At 41.9% G+C, this 22,268-nt stretch overlaps 1 protein-coding gene across 1 annotated transcript in view; it reads right to left on the bottom strand.

Annotated features, from left to right (window-relative positions):
- The window catches only part of ADCY7 (adenylate cyclase 7), a 228,605-nt gene that overhangs the window by 157,854 nt on the left and 48,483 nt on the right, over positions 1 to 22,268 (bottom strand). Inside the window, exons 2-3 of the mRNA XM_077458399.1 lie at positions 21,962 to 22,162; positions 6,739 to 6,900 (exon numbers count right to left, since the gene is read on the bottom strand). Coding sequence (XP_077314525.1) covers positions 6,739 to 6,900; positions 21,962 to 22,162 — 363 coding nt within the window. The remainder of the gene's footprint in view (positions 1 to 6,738; positions 6,901 to 21,961; positions 22,163 to 22,268) is intronic.

The raw sequence follows: 22,268 nt of genomic DNA, 5'->3' as shown, positions 1-22,268 counted from the left end.
GTACGTGACAGATGCCAAGGTTCTGGTAGAAGCTTCCTTTCCTCGATTTTTGCCCCATGGGATGATAAATAATCTTTCAGAGTTACTGAAACTTGCTGTGGCTTCCAGGCCCTGAGGACTTTGGATATGTCTAACTCGGGACAGGAGTTCGATTCTGAGTCCATGAAAACTGCTAACGCCCATGGTTCTAACAGATTTGCCATTGAGGTGACCTTGGGTGTGAATCCTCTGAGAGGGCGAAGTTCTACCCAATCTGGGAAAATGGATATATGTTCATCCCCTACGCCTAGGGAGTGGAGTTCCAAAACCCTCCTGCCGGATGTAATAGCTAACAGAAAAGTTGTTTTTAAAGTCAAGTTCCAAACTGAGACCTCTTCAACCGGCACAAATGGATGAGTGGATAGGACTTCCAATATTAGAGGAAGATCCCACTTTGGGAGGGAACGTCTGGATGGAGGACGCATCTTCAATACTCCCCTGAGGAACATAACCATTAGAGCATCTTCTGCCCACCTGGTGTTAGTTTCTGTAGAAATTGCGGACACTTGCACCTTGAAGGAAAACTCTGGCTGAGTCCCAAATTGAGACCAGTTTGCAGAAAAATCAGAACATCAGCAGTGGAAGGAGAGATAGGATCAATTCCTTTTCCTGTGGCATAGGATAAGAACTTGTCCTAAATCCTTGCATATATTGTGTTGGATGTAGGTTTTCTGGCTTTCAACAGGGTGGATATGACCTCTTGGGAACAACCTAATGATTCAAACCTCCTCCTTTCAACTTCCATACACGAAGATCCAGCTTCTGTGGGTCTGGATGGGCCAGCCTGCCCTGGGTCAGCAAGTGCGGGAAGGGAGGAATTCTGATTGGAGGATCCACACTGAGGTGCATGGCTAGAGGAAACCAAGGTCTCTTTGGTCAATAGGGTAGCACTGCTAGCACTTGGACTGGTTTGTTCAGGAGTCTGAGGAGAAACCTCGAAATGAGTGAGCGAGGAGGAAAGGCGTAAGCTGTCTTGAAGGTCCAAGGACAAGACAGCGCATCTACTCCCTCCACTTGTGGATGTGGAAGGAGAGAGAAGAATCTCCTGAGTTCGCAATTCTCCTGCGTAGTAAAGAGATCCACCTGTGGGGTCTGCCATAGATTGGAGATTTGGTTGAACACATGGGGATGGAGAGACCATTCGTTGTTGTCCCCAAACCTCCTTGATAAGACATCTGCCTCCGTGTTCATCTTGCCTGGGAGATATATTGCCCTGAGGTCTACCAGGTTCCTCTCTGCCCAGAGTATTACAGGTTCCACTACCCTCAGAAGTGTCTTGCTGTGAGTGTCCCCTTGTTTTTGAAGGTACGAGACTGCCTTGTTGTTCAAATGCATAAGTACTCTCTGTCCCTTGACCTGAGCCTGAAATTGCAGGTGGACATGACCCACTGCGAACCTTAAGAACTTGGGAAGGATGGTAGAATAGGGACGTGGAGGTTACTATCCTGCAGGTCTATCCATGTTAACCAATCTCCTGGTTGTATGGTTTGGATAATCGTTTGGAGCGACTCCATCTTGAAGCTTTCGAGATGGATGTATTGATTTTGCTTTTTCAGATCTATTACAGGTCTCCAGTCATCAGTTTTTTTCTCCACCAGTAAAAAGGGTGGAATAAAAACCTGTAAATCGCTCCAATGGGGGGACAGGTATTGCTGCCCCTCGACGCTGCAGTGACTCCAAAAATTGGTTTAAGACCAGTGCTTTCTTTTGTTATGTTTTTTTTAAATACTCACATACAGGTGGTCCAGATACCTATTGGATACAAGAGGATCTTGACTATGAGACGGATGGAGGGGTTAAGTGTGTCCTAGGGGAGTGTTTCTAACTGACTGGGGGATGGGCTTGTGTGATGTGGACACTAATCATTGCTCCCGATGACAGGGAGCAGACGATCAGTGTCCTGTCATTAGGAAGAACGGGAAGATGCTGTTTACATCGGCCTCTCCCCATTCTTAAGCTCCGTGACACGATCGCGGGTATCCCTGCGGCAATCGAGTCCGCGGGTCCCATGGGCACGGTCACGGAGCTTGCGGCAGGCGTGCGCGCACGCGGGAATTTCAAAGTAATGTATGGGTACGTTACTTTGCCCAGCTGTGCCATTCTGCTGACGTATATATGCCGTCAGCGGTCGGCAAGTGGTTAAGGGGAACTCCGCGACAATTTTTTTTTTTTAAATGGCTTGGGGTTCCCCCCAAAAATCCCTACCAGACCCTTCAGGGTCATTCAAAATGTGAGAGCACCGAAAGCTGAAAATTGGTCTGGTTATTAAGGGTGTTTAAGTGCCCAGTGGTCAAGTGGTTAATTGGGCAACTATGTGCAAAAGAGGTTTAATGATGATAAATGTAAAGTTATCACAGTGGTGGCCCATCCATTGTGGGGGCACGGGCGATGCCCCGCTATTCCTGCCCCCACCCTCCCTATCCAGGTGCAAGGCCCCTTTCAGGATGCCGGATGCATGGACTCCTATGATAGGGTGGGAGGGGATGTCTTTTTTTTAAGCACCTGATTAGAGCCAGAGGCTCTAATAGGCTTCAAAATAGGATGGGCTTGGGGAGCAGAGAATGTGCCCTGATGCCACCCAATTGTGTCACCATGGCGTATTATTTTTTGCTATTTTCACACTACAGTGCCGCCCCGTCAATCAGGACCTGTTTCCTGATTGGCCAAAGCGACGGGTGGGCCTATTGGATGCCCAGTGCTTAGGAAGAGGAGACATGCAGAGGAGGAATGGACAGCTCCCCTGCTGCTGCTGCCTGCACTCTTGAAGAGACACAGGAGGAGAGGACACCACAGCCCAGTAAGTGAAGGGCCAGACCTCTGGGGGGGTTGCCTTTAGAGTACCGCGAGCCTGGGGGGTGGTTTCCCTGTGAGTACCGCTAACCGCACGGGGGGTTGGGGTTGCCTTCAGAGAACCACAAGCCCCGCGGTGGGGGCTGGTGGTAGTTTCCTTCAGAGGAGGGGGTCGCTGTCAGTGCCGAAAGCCTGGGGCGTGGTTGCCCTGTAAGTATTGCTAGCCGCGTGGGGGGGCTGTGGTTACCTACGGGGGGTTGCTGTCAGTTTTGCAAGCCCCCGGTTGCCCCTGTCTAACCAAGTCCTGTGTGCTGTTACCAGGTGAGCTCTGCACAGGGACAGGGAGCATTTATATCCGGACAAGAGAGATTGATTGTAAGCTGCCAGGATGAGGTGACATGAGCATGGTGACAGGAGAAATCTGATCGGCACACCACTCATCTCATCCACATTGTTCATAATCTGTGAGGCTGTGCTATATACCATGATCTGTGAGGCTGCGCTATATACCATGATCTGTGAGGCTGCGCTATATTCCATGATCTGTGAGGCTGCGCTATATTCCATGATCTGTGAGGCTGTGCTATATACCATGATCTGTGAGGCTGTGCTATATACCATGATCTGCGAGGCTGTGCTATATACCATGATCTGTGAGGCAGAGTTATATACCATGATCTGCAAGGCTGCGCTATATACCATGATCTGTGAGGCTGAGCTACATACTCTGTCCTGTGATGCTGGGGCTATATACTCTGTCCTGTGATGCTGAGCTGTATACTCATGACATTATGGGTGGAATACAGGGGACGAAGTGTGTGGATTCTATAAGGGTGGGCCTTATGAGAAGTGGGATGGGTCAAAAAGTAAGGGCAGGGTCTGGCGCCCCCCCATCCTAAAACTTTACCAGCCGCCACTGGTTATGCACTTGCTGGCTAAGAACATGCATGCATCATACATACTAGGAAAACAGCTGGGGGAGTCAGTGGTGGAGAAGGATCTGAGTGTTCTGGTCTCAAGCTGCGGTTTCCAAAGCAAGCAAAATCTTTTCTTGTATTAAGAGAGGTTTAGACACCAGAGAGAGAGGCATCATTTTACCCCTGTTCAAACCATTAGTAAGACCTACAATTTCCTTTTCTTTCCCCCTTTTATTGGTTGGACTGGATGGACTTATGTCTTTTTTCAACCAGAAGTACAGTTAAATCACACTTGTTTACAAATAAAAGTAAAAATAATAAACGTAGTCAAAACATAGCCAAAGTTCAGTAACCGGAAGGGATAGTCAGCCAAGCCAGAAGTCAGGGATCAATGTAGTGAAACAGCAAGCAGGATCTGGAGCCAGAAGGGATGTCAGCAAAGCAAAATTTGAACAGGATCGCAGGAGATAGTTTCTGTGATTTTGACCAAGGCAAAGGCAGAGATCCTCTGGACTGGACTTAAGTAGGCAGAACTGACGAGCAGGATATCATCAACAGCTGAGTAACTGTGGAGAGATAGGAGCTGGCAATCAGCTGACAGCTGAGCGACCGGCTCAGAGAAGGAAGGGCTGAGCCCAGCCTTGACACTATGTAACTATGTATGTGAAAGCTTCCTGTATAGTACTGTATCCCTAGGCCCCATTCAGCTACCAATTTTGAGATACCCTGAATGAAAGCTAAATGTTCCATGTTTGGGAAATACCTTTTTACTGGGTGGGAGGAGTCACTGGCAGTGGTCAGACTTTTCTATTGGCCTGAATAGTGGCTATGGCTATGACTGCCATGGGCTGTCAGTTAAAAGTAAAGCGGACCTAATGGGCAACTTGGCTTTCAATTCCCTATCAAGCTCCGCCTACCCCAATACAAAACTCATTGGCCATGCATCTGTTTGTTTGATAGGCACAGTGGCCAGGGAGGAGAGAATGCCCAAAGAAAGCCCTGAAAAAGCCCAGTGTGGACACTCCCTCGTGTACCTGTCCATGAGAGATACATGAATTATGCGCTGACACTTCTGACAAGTTCTAACACGTTTGGTGCGGCATCCCAACAGGTGTCTATGCCACCCTATATGAATTTCCCCATGTGTTTTGAAGATAACAGTAAAACAAATGTAACATTTTGATATAGAACGTTGGGGGAAACCAGGGTATTGTGCACATTAAATGAATTTAGTACTGACCTGGTTTTACTTCCTGAGTTGTATCATTTTGTTTCAGGAAATCATTTACACAAATTTGTGAAACTCACCCATATTATTTGTCCCATTTTCGCTATAACTAAAAGTCAGGTACAGTACAGGAAGTGAAATCTCCACAATGGCACATAAATAGCAAAAAATCTGAAAAAGGGGTTTTAACCCTTCCCTACTGGGGGGGGGGGGGGTAAACTCATTAAATTTTTTCCTTATTTTTTTTATTTCCTTCTCAGAAAGTTAAATCCTGTTTTCCTTCAGCTGTTTATCTATTTTACTACATTCTGAAACTTCACAATATTTTTTATTGAATACATTGTACTTTTAGCATTGGTTATATACAGTATACTGTATTACACCAAGGCCGTTTTTAAGGCAGGGCAAAAGGGGCAGCTGCCCTGGGCCCTGTTATTGTTGTGGGGCCCAAAGCAGCTGCCCTTATACTTGCCAAATATCCTGGTTTAAATTTCCTCGTCGCTTGAGGTTTTAGTCATGTGATGTGTCCCAATATCTCAGTGTGAAGTGCTGCTACTAATGCTTTCCAGCTCTGCCCTATTGTTGTGTACAGATGACTCATATGTAAATAGTGGCGACATTCATATGTAAATATCGGTGGCCGGCGGCATTGATATGTATATCATGCCCCCTGAGATCATATCCACAGTAATCTCTAGCAACCAATCAACAAGCAGAAATCAAGTGCTGTAACTTCTAGTAACTAATCAGTGAGCCCTAATGTGTGCTGTAACCTCTAGCAAACAGTCAGTGAGAGGTAATGATACACTGTAACCTCTGGCAACCAATCACAATAGCTGCCTGATCTGATTCAGTAAACCGATTTTGAATATACCTGCTATTTATTGTGTCTCAGACCAGGTGGAGAGCAAAACTGCATGGGGGGCCCCACGAAAAGTTTTGCCCAGGGTCCAATCAATATTAAAGATGGCCCTGTATTACACATGTGATGTCCTAACAGCAAATGATTTTTCAGTTACAAAATCTTTTCACGGTGTTCTCCAGGAACATCATACATATAAGGCTTCATAAACACAGGACGTTGTTCAACCTCTCCTGAACGATTTAACTTGACAGCTAGAAACTGGTGTCTAAAAACGTCAGTTTAGCCACGTTTACATATCACGTTTAAAAATTATTATATATTTTTTTCAAAATAGCCAAAAATGAAAAACAGATGTAAACGAAATACGGCTAAATGCAAGTTACTGCGTTTACCCGCGTTTGGCGTTTGAAATGCCTCTAAACACAGCTTCTGAACTGAGTTTTCTGGGTTTCAAAAAAAAGCTCTAAACACAACTGCCTAGAAATGGCTATAAACAAAGCTGTGTACATGTACTGATAAGATAACATAGAGGAGCGTTCAGGAGCAGTTGAAAAAAATGCCCAACTGCTCCTAAACATCCGTTTACCAGCAGCAGTGTACATGAGGCCTTAGGCATTTTCTGAATCCAGAGCAACCAACCAATGCAATACATAAGGAAGAGATAAGTACATGCAGCTAACTAATTATATTTAAAGTGTATTGATGCTTTTACCTATTGCACATTATTATAAGTTTATTGCCCCCCTAAATCCTCTTAACATAGCAACAAGCAATTCACTATGTAACCAAACAACAGCTGATCATAAATAAGATGAAAATGTATGCATGTATCTGCCCCTAAAACACAGAGACTTGGAATTTGCCACTTGTGTCTTAGGGGCCATGTTCAATGAAATTACCTCAAAGGCGATGGTGTCACGAGTGTCTGAGGACAACATCACTGTGACACTAATGACGATAATGTGGGACATTCCAGAGACTATGCTGATAATCAGACAGGCACGCATCCCAAGGGGCAGCATGGTATACACAGAGAACGTTATAAAGAGGAAGAATGGCACCTAGAAAAAGCAAAAACATATATAAAATAAAAATATTATACAATAAGATATTTAACATATAATATAGCAATAAGATAGCATTACTAAGATAATAACAGTATATCATTTGCTTAGCTGAGAAGGCTTTACATTTTTAAGTTTGTAGAGACAAAAACCATCACTTGATTAGGAAACATTTACTTTACATTTCACCTTTATAATTAAAATATTTAATACATTTTCTGGAAAATTTCCAGCAATAGGAATTATGATTCAGGATGTAAATCTGAAGAGCAGCTATGAAAATTAGGTCTACAAAGAACTACAAACAAATTGGATAAAAACTAAGAGTCATAGCAAAAGCCACATAAACCTGTCATATAGAAGTGTTTGGATGCTTTTTCAATATGAAGTGGAAGCTACATCAAACCACCCAGGTCTGCCTAAAATTGACCGCACGTAAAAAAAGGTATAACCAAAGTGATATGTGCAATGCAACAGACAGGCCAACCATCACTTTGTAACCTCTTTAAAGTTTAGCTGGTGAGACTGGAGTAAACATCCATTAGTTAACCGCAAAGTCCTTCATGACATTAGCCAATACTCATAACTAACTAAAATAAATAAACATGCAAAAGAAATTTTGGAACGTGCAAAAAAAAAAAAAAAAGTCACAAGAAAGACCCAGTTCTAAAATGTGTTGAGGTGCTGATGTCAAATGTGAATGTGACTAAGGTAGAGCTTTGTGCCAAGGTTCCCAGTGATATGTTTGGTGCACATCCAACACTGAGCTTAAAAAAAACACCATTCCTACAGTGACATATGATGGAAGTAGCAATGTGTCTCAATAACGGATTTCATCTGCAAAAAAGTGAGTGTTCTTTTAATTTAAGGCAAAAGGTGCTTTTTTTGAATGCTGGGAAGTAACGTTTCTGCCTTCAAAAAGTTTATCAAACTTACATTGGTGTGGCTTATATATGTCCTACAATGCCACATTCAATGCCCTAAGCTCAAACTAAACAAGAATCTGTGCCACTATTTTAGTAAATGCAGCACACAAGCATAACCACTTAAGCCCCGGACCAATTTGCAGCCAAAGGACCAAGCCCCTTTTTGCGATTCGGCACTGCATCGATTTAACTGATAATTACGCAGTCGTGCGACGTGGCTCCCAAACAAAATTGGCGTCCTTTTTTCCCCACAAATAGAGCTTTCTTTTGGTGGTATTTGACCACCTCTGCGGTTTTTATTTTTTGCGCTATCAACAAAAATAGAGCGACAATTTTTACTTTTTGCTATAATAAATATCACAAAAAAATATCTAAAAAAAACATTTTTTTTCCTCAGTTTAGGCCAATACATATTCTTCTACATATTTTTGGTAAAAAAAAATCACAATTAGCGATTATTGATTGGTTTGCGTAAAATTTATAGCGTTTACAAAATAGGGGATAGTTTTATAACATTTTTATTAATATTTTTTTTTTACTAGTAATGGCAGCGATCAGTGATTTTTATTGTGACTGCGACATTATGGTGGACACATCGGGCATTTTTGACACATTTTTGGAACCATTGTCATTTATACAGCAATCAGTGCTATTTAAATGCACTGATTCCTGTGTAAATGACACTGGCAGTGAAGGAGTTAACCACTAGGGGGCAGTGTAGGTGTTATGTATGACGTAATGTGTTTTTTTATTGTAGGGGCGTGGCCTGGCATGTGACGTCACTGATAGTCCTTCCCTATAAAATAAGTATTTAATCGCCTGTTGGTTTTGTATGTTTACCCACTGACAAAGAAATGATAAATCTATAATTTTAATGGTGGGTTTATTTTAACAGTGAGAGACAGAACAAAAAAATCCAGAAAAATGCATTTCAAAAATGTTCTAAATTAATTTGCATTTTAATGAGTGAAATAAGAATTGACCCCTTCACAAAACATGACTTAGTACGTGGTGGCTGACATTTGATAACGCGAACCTTCAGCTACCGCCACATATTTTCTATGGGATTAAGGTTTGGAGACTGGCTAGGGCAATCCAGGACCTTAATGTGCTTCTTCAAATGTTTCTTTAGTCACTCCTTTGTTGCCTTGGCCATGTGTTTAGGGTAATTGTCATGCTGGAATACTCATCCATGACCCATTTTTAATGCCCTGGCTGAGGGAAGGAGGTTCTCACCCAAGATTTGAGGGTACATGTCCTCGTCCATTGTCCCTTTGATGCAGTGAATTTGTCCCGTCCCCTTAGCAGAAAAACACCCCAAAGCATAATGTTTCCACCTCCATGTTTGATGGTGGGTATGGGGTTTTTGGGGTCATAGGCCGCATTCCTCCTCCTCCAAACAAGGCAAGTTGAGTTGATGCCAAAGAGATTGATTTTGGTCTCATATGACCACAACACTTTTACCCAGTTCTTCTCTGAATCATTCAGATGTTCATTAGCAGACTTCAAATGGGCCTGTACATGTGCTTTCTTGAACATTGAACATTGCAGGTGCTGCAGGATTTCAGTCCTTCACGGCCTAGTGTGTTACCAATAGTTTTCTTGGTGACTATGGTCGTAGTTGTCTTAAGATCATGGACAAGATTCTCCCCTGTAGTTCTGGGCTGATTCCTCACCATTCTCATGATCATTAAAACTCCACGAGGTGATATCTTGCATGGAGCCCCAGACCGAAGGTTATTGGCAGCTCTTTTGTGTTTCTTTCTTTTGTGAATAATCGCACCCACTGTTGTCACCCTCTCACCAAGCTGCTTGGCGATAGTCTTGTAGCCCATTCCAGCCTTGTGTAGGTCTACAATCTTGTCCCTGACATCCTTGGACAGTTCTTTGGTCTTGGCCATGGTGGAGAGATTGGAATCTGATTGATTGATTACTTCTGTGGACAGATGTCTTAATCTCTTAATCTGAGCTCGTTACCTGTATAGAAGACACCTGGGAGCCAGAAATCTTGCTGATTTCTAGGGGATCAAATACTTATTTCACGCATTAAAATGCAAATTAAATTATAAAACTTTTTTTGAAATGCATCTTTCTTAATATTATAATATAAAATTATAGACTGATCATTACTTTATCAGTAGGCAAATATACAAAATCAGCAGGGTATCAAAACTTTTTCCCTCACTGTACAACCAAACGTGTAAATGTATTTTATTGGGAATTTATGTGATAGATCAACACAAAGTGTCACATATAATTGTGAAGAGGAAGGAAAATGATAAATGGTTTTCACATTTTTGCAAATAAATATCTGAAATGTGTGGCGTGCATTTTTATTCAGCCCCCTTTGCTCTGATACCCCTAACTAAAATCTAGTGGAACCAATTGCCTTTAGAGGTCACCTAATTAATAGAGTCCACCTGTGTAATTTAATCTCAGTATAAATACAGCAGGGAACACACCAGACAGGTCAGGGATAAAGTTGTGGAGAAGATTAAAGCAGGGTTAGGTTATAAAACAATATCCCAAGCTTTTAACATCTCACAGAGCACTGTTCAATCCATCATGCAAAAATGGAAAGAGTATGGCACAACTGCAAACCCCCCAAGACATGGCCATCCATCTAAACTGACAGGCTGGGCAATGAGAGCATTAATCATAGAAGCAGCCAAGAGGCCCATGGTAGCTGCAGAGATCCACAGCTACGGTGGGAGAATCTATCCACGGGACAACTATTAGTCGCGCACTCCACAAAGCTGAGCTGTTGTGAAGGGTTTCATCTGTCTGCGATGTAGATAGTCACCTGGGCTAAATTTTTGAACAGTTGATAAAGATAATCTTGGAATTGAAAATCGGTTTTGTCCCATGCCACCATCAGGAGGATTTCTTTGGTGCGGTAGTAGGTAAATTTGATGTTGATATTCCTGGGTGGGCCCCAGTGCTCTGTGTATGTGGTCAACCACTCAGGTATGGTGGGCACCAGAAAGAAACTGAAAGAGTGCTGTGGTGGTAGAGGTGATATTGGTAACAGTTTCTGAAATGCTTTGGAGGTGCAGATTGCCCCTGTGGGATCTGTTCTTGAAGTCCTTGAGACATAGCAGAGCTGTTTCCAGCTCTTTTCGGATACATTTTGTCTTTTAGGTCATTGGTGCTGTTCCCCAATTCTTGATCTTCTTGGTCAGTGGTGCGCCAAGCTTGGAGGTAGCTGCCAAGAGATCGTTTGTAATCTGGCTTTAAAGTGGGTCAGCAGCTCTGCATCTTTTAGTCAGAGGTAGCTGCTCTGGTAGGGCCTCTGCGGTGCTCTCTGCATTAAGGTGCGGCAGTGGCGGGGAGGGTTCTAAACCCCAATCCAGGGCTTTGGGCATGATGGCTAGTGGGAAGGCCTAGCTGTCAGAGTGGTTGGCTGCTTTGGCACTTGATGCGTGAGTGACGACAATTTTCTTTTCCACAGAGTGCAGCGGGATGTCAGGGAGCAAAGTTCACAAAAGCGAAAGTGGGAGCGCTCTTCTGGAAGCTAAAATCTTAGCTGATGTGTCCAGGGGTTTAGGAGTGACATCACCGAGCAGCCATCTTGGTTCACTGCTCATGCGTGCCCCCTATATTTGTTTTAAACTTTGTATGTTATATTTCTTCAGCAGCTTCCTGGTTTCTAACCTAGGTCAAAATAATATCATACTTCCCAGGAATCCTAATTTTTTTCTATTATATGTAGGAGCGGCTTTCTCAGCTAAGCACACCCTCCTGCCTGCATGCCTGACCAAATGGATTCCAGGAAGTAAATACTACTTGAATAATCTGCCCTTACTCAAGATGGCCATGGCTAGAATGCTGGGGGGGCTGGATGGGATTCAAAGTGATTTCTCTAAACAATAATACATGGGGACATGGATAGATGGGTGAGTTTGCTCTGAATATTAAAAATGGTTAAAACTGTGTTTTCAGTTTGTATTGCTCAGATACAGTATATCCACTTTAACCACTTTCAGACTGGACCATTTTGCCGGCTTAAGACCAGACCACTTTTTGTGATTCGGCACTGCGTCGCTTTAACTGATAATTGCGCGGTCGTACGACGTGGCTCCCAAACAAAATTGACGTCCTTTTTTTTCCCACAAATAGAGCTTTCTTTTGGTAGTATTTGATCACCCCTGCGTTTTTTTTTGCGCTATAAACAAAAATAGAGCGACAATTTTGAAAAAAACGCATTATTTTTTACTTTTTGTTATAATAAATATCCCCCAAAATATATATAAAAAACATTTTTTACCTCAGTTTAGGTCGATACGTATTCTTCTACATATTTTTGGTAAAAAAAATCGCAATAACCGATTATTGATTGGCTTGCGCAAAAGTTATAGCGTTTACAAAATAGGGGATAATTTTATGGCATTTTTATTAATAATTTTTTTTTACTAGTAATGGCGGGGATCAGCGACTTTTATTGTGACTGCGACATTATGGCGGACACATTGGACATTTTTGACACATTTTTGGGACCATTGTCAGTTATGACACTGGCAGTGAAGGGGTTAACCAGGGGGTGGCAGTGTAGGGGTTAAGTGTTCCTAGGGCCGTGTTACTAACTGTGGGGGGCTGGGCTTTGTTTTAGTGAACACTGATCTCGGCTCCAATCACATGGAGCAGAGATCAGCATCAATTGTTGCTAGACAGAATGGGGAGATGCTGTTTACAACGGCATCTCCTTGTTTAGCTGCCCCGTGAGACGATTGCGGGTATCCCCACGGTGATCGAGTCCCCGGGACCCACGACCGGACTCACGGGGGTCCCGACCGGCACATGAGCGCGCCGGCGGCATTTTAAAATGGACATACCTGTTCGCCAATATGCCTGCCCGTGCCATTCTGCCGACGTACATCGGCGTGCGCCGGTCGGGAAGTGGTTAAGCTGATCTGAAAGAGGCAGATTGTTTTCTTTCCTCAGAGAAAAATGTATTCTTCCTTGGTAAACCACAATGAACAATATTTGTAAACACAGATGTTTCAAGTGCAAATAATGCCTAAATGCTTAGGAACCTTTCACACTTGTATTACCTTGCACTGACATTCCAAGTGTAGCAATGCTGCAGAATTTCTAACATTTGTAATCTGCCTATGCCTAAACAACAATGTCTTGGTATAAACAATAAACATTCCTTAAAGCGGGAGTCCGCCGGGACTCCACGTTTTTTTTTTTTTTTAAAGCCAGCAGCTACAAATACTGCAGCTGCTGACTTTTAAAATAGTGACACTTACCTGTCCAGCACGCCCGCGATGTCGGCACCCGAAGCCGATCTCTAGATCGTCTCTCAGGTGCTGCCGCTGCCATCTTGGGTATGGGAATCAGGAAATGGAGCCTTTCGGCTTCATTTCCCGGTTCCCTACTGCGCATGCGCGAGTCGGCTGCCTCTGGGATCTGTGTGTTTCCCAGCAGGCAGCGGGGCACTTGCGGAAAGGGGCGGGCACTTCCCGGAAGTGGGTGCAGATACCTGTACTGTACAGGTATCTGCACCCCCCTCCCCCCTGAAAGGTGCCAATTGTGGCGCCGGAGGGGGGGAGGGTTCCGATGAGCGGAAGGTCCACTTTAGGGTGGACCTCCGCTTTAAAGTATCACTTTTTTATTTTATTTTTTTGATAGAGTAAGGGAGGGTTGTAATCCCATCTCTGTCCCATTGTGGAGATTTGCTATCACTTCCGGTCCCTTAGCCAAAACAGGAAGTAAGAGGAAATCCCTCCAAAGTGATGGAATCATTCATAATCCAGTAAGCAGACCAATGGTAGAAAAGCAATACCCAGAAACTAAAGAGCCCTCCAAACTCTGAATAATGGTGTCAACTCCTTGTCTATATGGTGTGATAATACTGTGTAACTGCATAACATTTAAAATATTTTGACAACTCAGAAACTTCACTGGCAATATAATTTATATAACTGTTTGGTCAGTGCTCTACTTTAACATAGCCAATCAACTGCAGTTCTGCTGGGCAGCTGCATTTTAGACTTTAATTCCAGACTAACATATTGCAGACTTGAAAATCAGACTGGACATATTCCAAGTAGACAACACTATAACAGTAAAATACCGATACACTTTACGCATTACCAGCTATTTGTTATTCTGGTAACTGTTAAATAATTTTACAGTCTGTAGGAAGCAATCATTTTGGCAAGCAATACTGTCAAGCACAGATTTTGTCCGAGACTAAACAATGGCCTTGGATCACTGCTGAACATTTCAGTTCTAATCCGTCCAATTGTCCAACTGTCCGCTGATTAAATCAGAACTATTCCAGCTTTATCTTCTCGTAGGTAAGTTATGGAACTTTGTTAATCAAAAGTAAGTGTGAAATAAAAAAACACTAGCATTCATAATTACTGTACATATAGTAAGCAAGAGCCAAGGGCACTACCCAGCCGAAATCACTGGATAGGTGCTAGGTTGGTATAAGAGTGACCAGGGAGGCTGTCAGTGGAAGAAGCTAAAAATTACATGATGTCTTGGGACATATAGGACACAAATAGGGGGAAATCTCTTAAAAAGGAACACATACCGTAATAAAAATGTGGCCAAGGATCTAATCCTTCTCTGCTCTCTCTCAAAAATGTCTGGCTCATTAACGTACAGCAATAACACAAAATTATGTTTGTAAAACTTTGCACACAGCTATACCCTTTACAGAGTAAAATAAATACCTTCTTGTAAATGCAGAACTGTGTAGGCAAAGGACACACCACTGCTATGCCACAACTTACACAGAGCATTAAGAATTATAAACAAATGCTGATTGGTTAAATTCAATCAGTGCTTTTTCTTAATATTGGTTTAAAGAAACAACTGCAATAATGTAGAGGCTGAATTAAAGGTTTAGGGTAGTATAACACCACACGCTGTTCATCCCTTGTAAAAGCAACGTTAATTCAAAAAAAAAGAATAGTGTAAAAAATACACTTAAATGAAATTTCAATTTAAAAAGAAACCAGTTTGAAAGTGTCCCTATCCCTCTGTGCTCACGAGCAAATGTGAACATGTAGGTCCTACACACATATATAAATGGTGATTGTACCACACATGTGAGGTATCGTCACAAAAATCAGAGTGAGACAAAAAGTCTAGAGCCAGACCTACTGTACAACTCTAAACTGATAAAGCGTTTGCCTATGTAGATTTTTAGGTACCGTAGTTTGCAATGTAAAGCATGACATGTTAGGTATCTTTATATGGCATAATATCTTTTATATCTTACCAAAAAAGTGGGTGTTATATTTGTGTTTGTGTGCACTAAAATTCATTAAAGTGCATTTTTTCCTCAAAATTTGCATTTTGAAATGGCTGCAAAAGACGTAAAAAACAACCACCATTTTATTCAAGTGGTTGAAGTTAAGACTATTCCAGTGCTCCAGCAAATATTTGTGGCTATTGTCCCTAAGAAAATACACTCTAATACTTTTTTAAAATAAAACCTGCCTCATCTGTCTCTCTTACATTTTGTCCTTGTAAAGCTGCTTACATACTGCTTACATACTGTCCAGCCACCGTGCATTATTTGGGGCTATTGTCCCTCAAATAATACACTAAAGTTTAATTGCAAAAAACAAAAACCCGCCTTATCTCATTCTATTTGCTGCCATACAAGTGCTTGCATACCATCAAATTGCTAACCTATTACAACCAAACACATACCTACAGTTTTTATTTGTTGGATAAATACAGGAACAATTGGGGATACAGGGGTTGTGAGGGGTTTAGGGTTTGTGGTTTTGAAATGATTTTGTGCATTCTGTTTTGACATTCTATTACACTTTTAGGATAATGCAGTGTGGTTCTGCCAAGAAAAAAAGCTTGCAAACTACATTATTATATTGTTTTGCCACTGGCCAATTTTATTCATTTCTATTGCCACTGGATAAAAAAAAAAACAAAAAAACAAATCTGATCTTGAAGCCAAAACTACCTTAAAAAGCCTTTAAAAATGAATCAAGATGGGGGCTGCTTCTGTATTTATATCAAATATATACATATAAATCTAATTAAAGTAATATAAAAGCAAAAACATAAATAAATAAATAAATTACACACCCAAAATATGTAATGGCAAAACATGCACTGCCATCACAGGCATTGTCCATGAAAATCACACTTGCAGCTGCCAAGCATAAAGGATTGGTATTTTGCTATCACCTATAGCTATAGCCGAATGACTGATGCAGCGCGGACGAATAACTCTGGGAGGGCATACATTAACGTCCTCCCAGAATCGTGGCCCCTGGGGCGCACCCCCGGGAATATCCGTGACCGCCAGGTCCTCTGCATCATGTATCACAGTAAACAGCCGCTGATAGCAGATGTTTACCATGTGATCGATCCGTCAAATGACAGAGCGTTCACTTGTAAACAAACCGGCTTCACGTCCAATTCCTCTCCCTTTTGTATCGATCGGTACAGAGAGGACAGAGATCAGAGGCAGCGGCGCTGTGGGCTGGATGTGCAGTGCCCACAGCGCTGATATGTGATAACTCCAGCACTCATCAAGCCACCCATCCTCCTCAATACTCAGTCATCCATCCTCATCAATACTCAGCCATCCATGCTCAGCCATCCATCCATCCTCAGCAATACTTATCCATCCATCCTCAGCAATACTCATCCATCCATCCTCAGCAATACTCATCCATCCATCCATCCTCAGCAATACTCATCCATCCATCCATCCTCAGCAATACTCATCCATCCATCCATCCATACTCATCAATACTCATCCATGCTCAGCGATACTCATCTCCATCCATCCTAGCCATCCCAGCCATACTCAGACGCACTCAGCCATACTCAGCCACACCCACCTGTACTTAGCAGTACTTAACCGCACTCAGCCATACCCAGCCGTTCCCAGCCGCACTCAGGTATACTCATTCATGCTCAGCCATCCCCATCCACGTCTCATGCATCCCCATTCATGCTCATCCATGCCACATCAGTTCTCATCCATGCCACGGCCATGCCACTAGAGTGCCTCACAAAAATGTAATAGGTAGTGAAATTAGATTTGACATTTATGTGCCTAGAACACCTGAAGGTGCTCCCTGCATGTTGGGCCTCTCTATGTGGCCAGGCTGTGTAAAAGTCCCACACATGTGGTATTGCCATACTCAGGAGGAGTAGGAGAATCTATATTGGGGTGTAATTTTTGGCATGTACAAGCTATTTGTTAGAAATATTGTATAAATGGACAACTTTGTGTAAAAAAAAATGTGTTTTCATTCTTTTTTTTTTACACATTTTCCAAAAACTTGTAGAAAAAAAATGACATGTTAAAAAGACTCACTATGCCTCATAGATTATATGTTGGGTTGTTTTCTTTCGGAAATGGGGCAATTTTTGGGGCATTTCCATTGTCCTGGTGCTCCAGGGCATTCAAAATATAAGAGGTAGTCAAGAAATTATTTGTATAATTTATGCTCCAAGAACCCCTGACAGTGCTCCCTGCATGTTGGGCCTCTGTATGTGGCCACACTGTGTAAACGTTCACATGTGGTATCGCCATACTCAGGAGAAGTAGCAAAATGTGTTTTGGGGTGTAATTTGTGCTATGCATATGCTGTGTGTGAGAAATAACCTGCTAATATAACAATTTTGTGAAATAAAAATTGATTTTGCAAAGAATTGTGGGAAAAAATTACAAATTCAAAAGACTTACCATGCCTCTTACTAAATACCTTGGCATGTCTACTTTCCAAAAGGAGTCATTTGTGGGGTATTTGTACTTCTCTGGCTTGTTAGGATCTCAAAAAATTAGATAGGCCATCAGTGCATCAGGTGTGATCAATTTTCAGAGACTGGCACCATAGCTTGTGGACTCTTAACTCTAACTTCCACAAAGACAAAATAATATCCACTAATTTGGGTTATTTTTACCAAAGATACATAGCAGTATAAATTTTGGCCAAAATTTATGAAGAGAAATTATTAATTTTCAAAATTTTATAACAGAAACCAAGAAAAATTTATTTTTTTACAGAACGTTTGGTCTTTTTTCTTTTATAGCGCAAAAAAAACAGCGGTGATTAAATACCACCAAAGAAAGCTCTATTTGTGTGAAAAAAAGGACAAAAATGTCATATAGGTACAGTGTTGCATGAGTAATTGTCATTCAAAATGTGAGTGCACCAAAAGCTGAAAATTGGCCTGGTTAGGAAGGGGGTTTAAGTGCCCAGTGGGTAAGTGGTTAAATGTCCCCCATGGCAGTGCCCAGCTCCCCATTCCCTTTTTGGGCAATAGCTTGGCTATTAGCCTTGAGTATAGGCAGAATTTAGTATATAGTCTTAAATTGTGTTCACTGAAAAATTCAGGTTTCACTTATTTCAAGCAGGATTTGACCCAAGAATACAAATATTATGTATCCTGTTTTGTTTTGTATCCATTTCCAGGTAAATGATACAGATCACAGGAAAAACTTCCCATATATCTGTAGTAAAAAGCCACTTATGTTTTCACTTCTTACACACTGGAACCCTTTGTGTAAATGAGTACAGCTGTATCACCCTTATGGTCGTGGAGAAACCTGAGCAACTTATCTCCCTCCTGAATGACAACACCTGTTTCTTTCATGAAAGAAATACTGTAATGGATGAGTAAGAATGTGGCTCTATACAGACTGGAATCAACTAACATTTCTTTCACTTTAAGCATTAGAAAATGAACTGAATCTGATTTAGAACACTTTTGTAAACTTTTTTTTTGTTTTTTTTTAAACAACACTTTATCGATTTTCAAGGTGTACATTTTTGAAGCAATTCAAGTAGACATAATGTCACAGAAAAGATTACATATATTGCATAAAAGTGTTACTGTTTGCAGTAAACAAATATTGCAGTAAAACGTAGTACAGTATACACTATAATAGATCAAGACATTGGAGAAGGAACATAAAAAGAGATAACAGTCAAGATATAACTGTACTTTGCAGGCAAAAAAAATAAAAAATACAAGAAGTAAAATAAATGGTGTTACATTAGAGGGGGAAGAGCTCGGGTTGCACTCCTTGCAGTCCAGGGTGACGCCCTCAGCCGAAAAAGAAACATCAAAAACAAATAAATAAAAGGAGGGGGAAGAAAAAAAGAGGGGAATGGAAAAGAGGGGAGGGGGAGGGAAAAGAGGTGGAGACATTGCTACAAGGTCTTCAAGCCTCTTGAATGCAGCCATTACAAAATCAATGGCTCAGCAAGGAAGGTGGCATATAAGACAAGGGTGACCAGACATCCCCAGGCTGGGGATACTGTCCCTGTACCATGTCCCCAGATAGGGTTGCCACCCGTCCGGTATTGCCCCAGACAGTCCAGGCTGCACCTCTCTGCCTCCTCATCCTGGTGCCTCTCTCACCCCATGATCTCCTTTGCAGGCATTGGTTGCTGTCCTAGTGAGAAATAACGTATATATCTTAGCCCTTGTACACACGGTCGGACATTCCGACAACAAAATCCGTCGGATTTTGTCCAAAACTTGTGTTGCATAAACACGGTCGGACAAAGTTGTCGGAAAATCTGATCGTACATAACGTGACAACGTTATTTCGTTAGGACGGGACTACGTTCAGACTAGTAGCCAATAGCTTTGGTCTAGGAATTTGATCTGAGCATGCGTGGCACTTTGTCCGATCGTAATTCTCTACACACAATCAGACAAAGTCCGATCGGATCATGTTGTCAGAAAGTTTTATAGCCCAGCTCTAAAACTTTGTGTGTCGGATATTCCGACGGAAACAGTCCGATGGAGCCCACACACAGTCGGATTATCCGACAACATGGTCCGATCGGACATTTTCCATCGGAATGTGCGACCGTGTGTACACGGGGCTTACAATCATTCCATAAACACATACACTGCAGATATGATTTGAGGAAAATATGCTTATAAAATATTTTACCATTTACCAATAAAAAAATAAAAATATGTCTCGGGATTTCATTTTAAAAATCTGGTCAGCTGCTATAGGACTCAATCCACAGTTTCCATATTTTTCAAAAACATTTTTTTGTAAACTTTAATATCTTGTCAGTACAGAATGATTGTGTAGGCGTAATTAGTCATAGCATACTTGGAAGTATAGAAAGTTATATGTTTTTTTTAGCTCAACTAAACTCTAAGAAATTTGCACCCATCATTTCAGAGTGTACATAAATGGCAGGTTTTCAATGTCTTACTTGTCATATCAGTGTGAGAATGCCCATCTGCCACTAATACAGAATGTCCCCACCAATAGCCTGTAGCTAAGGACTGTTGCTCCCTCCGTAAGAGCAGTGATCTTGCTGCAGTGGTCTAAAACTCATGTTCCCTGCCAATTGCAGAGCTATTGACCTGACTTTGCAGGAAGGGTGTCAGATCACTGAGCTGTGCATACTGTGCATACTTGCAATCGCTCTGGGGGCATGATGCAGATGCAGCTTTGCCTTAGGGAACCTAGCTTGCCATTTACAAGATACTTTTTTGAAAATTTTCAGCTTTTCATATTTATAAAGTCAACAAATATGAAGCCTAGCTAGTGATGTGAACCAAACCAAGCTTAAACTGTTTGTAAACCCAACATTTCAAATTCCCGATATGTACCTGCTGTAGCATGAACTTGTATGGAAAAAAAAATCCAGTGTTCTTTGTATTGCTTTCTTCGTGTGAACTCCCTGGTGTTCCTGCCAGTCCCTCTGCTTTCCTATTAAAAACTGACCACACTAAGCAGGAGAACACACAATGCACAGTTTTGTAGCTATGATGAGAAATCAGCCTGCTCTCCTCCAATGATCAGACTTGTCCCGATACACCCCCCCCCCCCCCGCACCGCCTTTCACTGGGAAGCTCAGTGTGCTGCTGTTTCTCCTCCCCTACCTCTTATGCAGCTGAAAACAGAGGGAATGTAATTACTTTGAAAAAAGAGGAAAAAGGTATTTATAATGTTCTTTTTATATATATGCACAAATGTTTTGCCTTTCATTTCTATGTTAAACTGAATGGGTTACATACAAGGTGAGTGGGGGCGGTTTTACCCTGCTAGTGGCCAAGAAAGGGTTAAAACCACCGCAAAGCGCTGCTGCAGCAGCGCTATGCCGGTGGTATAGCCACGCTGCCCCATTCATTTTAACGGGCAGGAGCGGTGAAGGGGTGGTGTACACACCACTCCAAAGATGCTGCTAGCAGGACTTTTTTTACCGTCTTGCTAGCGCACCGCTCCACAGTGTGAAAGCCCTCGGGGCCTTCACACTAGAGACACAGCAGTGGCTTTTTCAGGGCGCTTTGCAAATGGTATTTTTAGCGCTGTAGCGCCTGCAAAGTGCCCCAGTGTGAAAGGGTTGTTAGCTTTGGATAGAGTGGAGAGGGATTAGAACACCAGTCTGTTTTTTATTGCTGTTAGTTGCCTGACTAATTTCAGTACTTTGAAAACGCTGACCTGGAACAAGCATGCAGATCAGGAAAGCTAGCCTGATATCAGAACTCCTAATCTGCAAATAAATTTCAGGGACTTGGAAAGTACCAAAGCTTTTTAAATTGCATGATGGCCAAGAAATAGCATATTTTTCTAAAGCAGAAGTCAGGAATGGCAGCCCACATGCCTCCTACTTTAAGTACTGGCCTTGTATATACTGTATATACTGTGTATATATATATATATATATATATTTTTTTTTTTTTATTTCTTACCCATATCCACTCATCCTCAGCATTGAAAGGCTGAGCGTGTCTAAAAAACTCAGCTCTGCTGATAAAAGGTAAACTTTCCCTGCCCAGCTCTCCCAAAGATGTACTGCCGTGCAGCATCATCTACTGGAGACCCGAACATAGGTTCTGATGCTTAATGGAAGGCTGTATAGTTGCTCTTCCATTCCAAGGAAAGTAGGTTAAAGTTGCTTGTCTACATTTAAAAAAAATATTTTCCAGACTTATAATTAGACTAATAGCTGCCTTTATTGCATGCGGGATTCGATTTATTGAAAGATCGCACTTTGACATAAATGTTCATAATGACTGTGGTTTCTGATTGCATCCTGTCAGTAAACATGTTACTTTGCTTCTCTAAAAAGAACCATAAATTAAAATTACACATGAAATGTAAGAATTAACTAGCAAGGTTAAAAAGCATAACAAAAACTTACCTGATCCCATGTCTGGACATTGCTTGGATTTTCATAAATTAAAACATATCCAATGGCAAGCAGGCAGGCACAGATCACTAGAGAAAATACCCGAAGCCATTTTCGCACAAACGATTCTGTGTATACTAACACATACAAAGCACAGAATATCACCAGGGCTGTGAATACTATGACGATGAAGGCGAGATTTTGAGATGGGTCCTGTGGGAAGAGGACATTGATGTCAGAGAATCAGGATTAATGCACACACTTATATATAGCAGTCACTCACTCTCAAATGACAGCATAATAATCTCTGAATGAATCA

This window comes from Lithobates pipiens, unplaced genomic scaffold, assembly GCF_037356315.1.
Source record: "Lithobates pipiens isolate NorthernLeopardFrog02 unplaced genomic scaffold, aLitPip1_a1.2 Scaffold_10, whole genome shotgun sequence".
Taxonomy (NCBI): domain Eukaryota; kingdom Metazoa; phylum Chordata; class Amphibia; order Anura; family Ranidae; genus Lithobates; species Lithobates pipiens.
The sequence above is the reverse complement of the archived record's forward strand: the minus strand, read 5'-3'. Positions and strand labels throughout refer to the sequence as shown.